Here is a 4,494-nt window from a genome sequence, read left to right on the forward strand (position 1 = left end):
CTAAGCTGCCAGCACACACGGCCGGCTCATGTTCAGCTTTTCATCCACCAGAACCCCCAAGTCCTTCTCCTGAGGGCTGCAAGTGGTGGGGGCACTTTCACAGGCAGTCCCACCAGGAAAGAAAGGTAAGATTGATCTTGTAACTTCAGTTACTAAATTTAACCTAGAGAGGGTGACTTGGCTTCTCTGAGGTCATGGAATGAAAGTATCCTTCATCTCATGCCCCTTGGTTAGCCCAAGATGAAGTCCCGTTGACTCGTGTGCTCTGGACACTAACTTTAAGGCAGCTGAAGTTGAGGAAGGTGATCCTTATTCTCTGTCTTGAGCTTGGGATGTGGCTGAACGTCCCAGCCTCAGAGCTGCACCTGAGCAAGATGACAAAGGTCATGAGTCCTTTGGTGAGAGGATTGAGAGAAAATAGCTCCTGGACAGGAAGAAATGGAAGAGCAAGACATCACAAAGAGATTTACTGTCCAAGGCTCTGGACAGCTTTGCTCATTTGAGTGTGGCAGAGAGAATGGTCTGGAGAAAAAGCCATTTCCAAAATTTATTCAGAAATAGCTAAGAAGGGGTATGTCAGGACCTTTTTTGACCATATTTGCATGTACAAGACAAAGATTAAATCACAGCATGGAAAGGTTTGGTTAGAGGGATGGTAGAGGAGGACATATTGCAGAGGGAGGCTTAGCAGCTCTGTTGTGGATTTTGAAAAACAGGTTAGATGGACATTTGTCAGGAATGGTTTGGATCCAGCTGGTTCTGCTTTGAGATAGAGCAGTGGTCTCCAGGTCTCTTTCATCTCTAGCTTCTCATCATTTGTGCCATGCAATAAATGTGTATGGATATGTGCTGGCTCTGGTGATATTTTTACAAATATGAGCTTGACTTGAAACTCTGAATCTTAGCTGAGGAGCATCCAAAATAGGAAATAAGGCTTGACTCCATGTTGTGCATGAGCAGGGCTGAGTATGAACCAATTTAGATAGTTTGGGACCTTTGTTCTCATTTTGCTCCAGGCTCCAACCCCAAGCAGCTTTGACTTGAACATCATCTTTCATCCAGCTTTTGATAAACCTTGATTTTTCTCGCCTCCACATTCCATCCAAGCTGCCAAAGCCTCTCATCCATGTCTCACTGTTCCCATAAACCTTCATGTTCTTCTCCTCCAGACATACACTGGTTCAATACTGGTGGCAGTAAACCCCTACCAGCTCCTACCCATCTACTCGCCTGAGCAGATACGCCTGTACACCAACAAAAAGATCGGTGAGATGCCACCACACATCTTCGCTATTGCTGACAACTGCTACTTCAACATGCAGCGCAACAACAAGGACCAGTGTTGTATCATAAGGTGAGTCGGTGAATTTCCAAATGGGCCATATCCTGAAAATGGATGTGGAACACCTGCAACATGGTTGATGGGGAACAGCTTATCAAATAGAATCAGAAATGTGAATGATGTAATAGATCTTCCAACCCCATATTCCCAGTGTTGGGGTCTCTGTTTGCAGTCACTGTTCCTAGTAAAGATGCTTTATTCATCCTTTGGTACTTACCCTACAACCCAATAGACCTTACATTCACCTTTAACCTCTCCTTTTAAATTTAAACTCAATACCTCTACAGACATCAAAGGTGCAGTGGTTTATGCATTCTGCACAAGGAAGGACCGGGGACAAGTTTGAGCACTTTAGCGTGGCAATTTAGCCATGGGGCCATGGCTGGTTACTGAACACCAGGAAGGTCCATTTCAACCACTTATATTGGCTACCCCATATATCAGACCGGCCACAGACTCACACCAAGGGGTTTCTGCCCAGTCCTTCCTCTGGTACCGCTGCAAGACAACAGAAGTTATCTTTCAGTGGAGAAAGAGTTTTGGGGACTAACTCTTGCTTTCTGCCCCATGGTCTTGGCAGGACATGCCTAGGAGAACTGTAGTTCTAGGGGAAATGTACTTCTAGTACTTTTTGTCAGCTCATGACTGGTGATAAGATGCCCCATGGGACCAGCCAGCCACTGGACGACAGGTTCATGGTCTGGTGATCATACCTGGAAAGGTACTGTCAGAAAGTGCTCCCTGACCTTCTTAATGTGGATTGAATTATGATATTTGCTGGAGAAACCCAAATCCAAGCAACAGCTTTGGCCAAATAGACTGAAAAGCAAATCTGGATCTTCACAGAACCATAGAATCACAAACTGGTTTGGGTTGGAAGTAACCTTAAAGACCATCTAGTTCCACTCCCCTGCCATGGGCAGGGACACTTTCCACTAGACCAGGTTGCTCCAAGCCTCATCCAGCCTGGCCTTGGACACTTCCAGGGTTGGAGCAGCCACAGCTGCTCTGGACAACCTTGCCTGGAATCTTGGCCAGAAGCTGATCAGTGTTGTGTCCTACCATTTCTCCTACAACCAGCCCATGGGATGCTGGAACACTATCCTTAGTGGCCTCAGCCTACCTGTGCTAACAGAAGAGGCAGAAAGAGCAGTTCCTTTGGAGACAGAGAGAGACACACTGGCAGGGATGTAGCACTGACATTGATTCCTGTTGTCTTTGCAGCGGTGAATCCGGAGCAGGGAAGACAGAAAGCACAAAACTGATTCTGCAGTTCCTGGCAGCCATCAGCGGTCAACACTCCTGGATTGAGCAGCAGGTCCTGGAGGCAAATCCCATCTTGGAAGGTGAGGCCTCAGATGATGGAGGTAGTTTTTTGCTGGCAAAAAAAACCATTCAGATACAGGAACCACAATACATGGCCAAATGTAAGTCAGTTTGTTGTATTTTGAGTTTTAAAAAGTGAGAACATTTTTAAAAATACATAAAAACCAATTACATAAGCATTTGTTAAACAAAGTATTTGGTTTCTTTTCATCTGAATTTATTTTTCACAAGACAGATATTCTCTGATTTGGGCTCTCAAATTTTCCATTACTATTTTTGACAACTATTGTTGGAAGTGACGTTTCAGCTGGGCTGAGATATTTTCAATTGTTGTATTCACTTAAAATTAAAAAATGAGGGGTTTTCCACTAAAATAAATATGGTTTTTTCCCAAAAATTTCAAAATAGAAATCTGAATTTTACCAAACTGTCTGTGTAGTCTGGGATTTTAAACGTGCTGATCAACAAATACACAAAGCTCTTTTGAAAAATCTCACCACCTCTTCCGGTGCTGGAATTATAACTGTATGCAGAGCACCAACATATTGTAAATGCTGCATTCAACTAATTTTTTGTTTTATGTGACCATAGTTCTGTTCTTATTCTTTGCTGGTTCAGTACAACATGTGATTAATTTGAACAGAGCTTCACAGACCTGGTGCTGGCAATGCACAATAGCAAACCCCGCCTTTTCCTTCCAAGATCAGCAAATGGCAGCAGAATACAGAAAAAAGAAATAAAGGTAGACCAAGAAAGAGCCAGATAACAAGAATCGGCTTGTAGCCTGAATAGGTATATTAGCGAGCTGTTACTGTGATTGACCCCAGTGTTTTAATTGGATGTCTGCAAATTAAATAGGTGATCTGACCGTCTGGACCCAGAATGCTCTCAGATGGACCTTTTGCACTTATGCAGAAAAATAGCACTTTCTTTAAAGCATAACATTATTTTTACCTCTCCTACTACTCACAGAGAGCATTGTTTTGCCTGGTAAACAGCCCCATGGGAATCAATGGAAATGTGAATATCCTAACTGCTTTCCATGCATAATGTTAGCAGAGCAGACAAGAAAGTCACTGGCTGAGCTTTCCTTCTCCATGCTCTGTTGGAGCTTCCTTCAGTCACGACACGAAGGTGCAGCGAGGCTCTCGGGGCACCGCAGGGCTGCCTGCCCGCTAGCGTTGTACTGCAGCATGGTGCATGGCATGCACATAGGGTGTTTTTGAACGTGCACTTCATCACTCCTAGGACTGAGGGGAAGAGAAGCTCTGCATTTCAAATGCATCTCCATCACCTGCCAGCAATCCTGGAGCATAAATTCCAGGGCATATTGCCCAGGGTTCTCATGCCAATGCTCCTAACCCACACCAAGGATGGACATGGGTGCCATTCACTGCACAGTCTGTTTGCAGAGGGAAGTCTACCTGTGGAAGTTGGCTTGGACTCTGTATTTCCCTAAAGGATGAACTCTTTCTTTCCCTCTCAGTCACCAAATCACTCACCAGAAGCTCTGTCATTTCCCACACAGCGTCACCTCGCACACTGCAGCATCCTCCTGCCAGCCTTGCTCAACCCTCTTGTATTTCATCGGCTGCTGCCAAAAACCCTGCTGTCCTAGCCCTTCTTCCTGGATGAGGTCACCCCTTTCCCATGCCTCCTTCTCTGTGCTCCTCTCTGTATTTCCAAGGACAGCCATCTGCGGTATATACTGTTTCCCCACTCTGAGATGAAACTGAGCCAGTCAAACTTATCATAGAATCACAGAATCACAGAATGGTTTGGGTTGGAAGGGACCTTAAAGACCATCTAGTTCCAACCCCCCTGCC

At 45.0% G+C, this 4,494-nt stretch overlaps 1 protein-coding gene across 1 annotated transcript in view; it reads left to right on the forward strand.

The window, feature by feature from the left end:
• The window catches only part of MYO7A (myosin VIIA), a gene marked incomplete at its 3' end in the record, with an annotated part of 52,242 nt that overhangs the window by 10,879 nt on the left and 36,869 nt on the right, over window positions 1-4,494 (forward strand). The window contains exons 4-5 of the mRNA XM_010156973.1: window positions 1,170-1,354; window positions 2,567-2,688. Of these exons, the coding sequence (XP_010155275.1) occupies window positions 1,170-1,354; window positions 2,567-2,688 (307 nt within the window). The remainder of the gene's footprint in view (window positions 1-1,169; window positions 1,355-2,566; window positions 2,689-4,494) is intronic.

Source organism: Eurypyga helias, unplaced genomic scaffold, assembly GCF_000690775.1.
Source record: "Eurypyga helias isolate BGI_N326 unplaced genomic scaffold, ASM69077v1 scaffold2668, whole genome shotgun sequence".
NCBI classification, from domain to species: Eukaryota; Metazoa; Chordata; class Aves; order Eurypygiformes; family Eurypygidae; genus Eurypyga; species Eurypyga helias.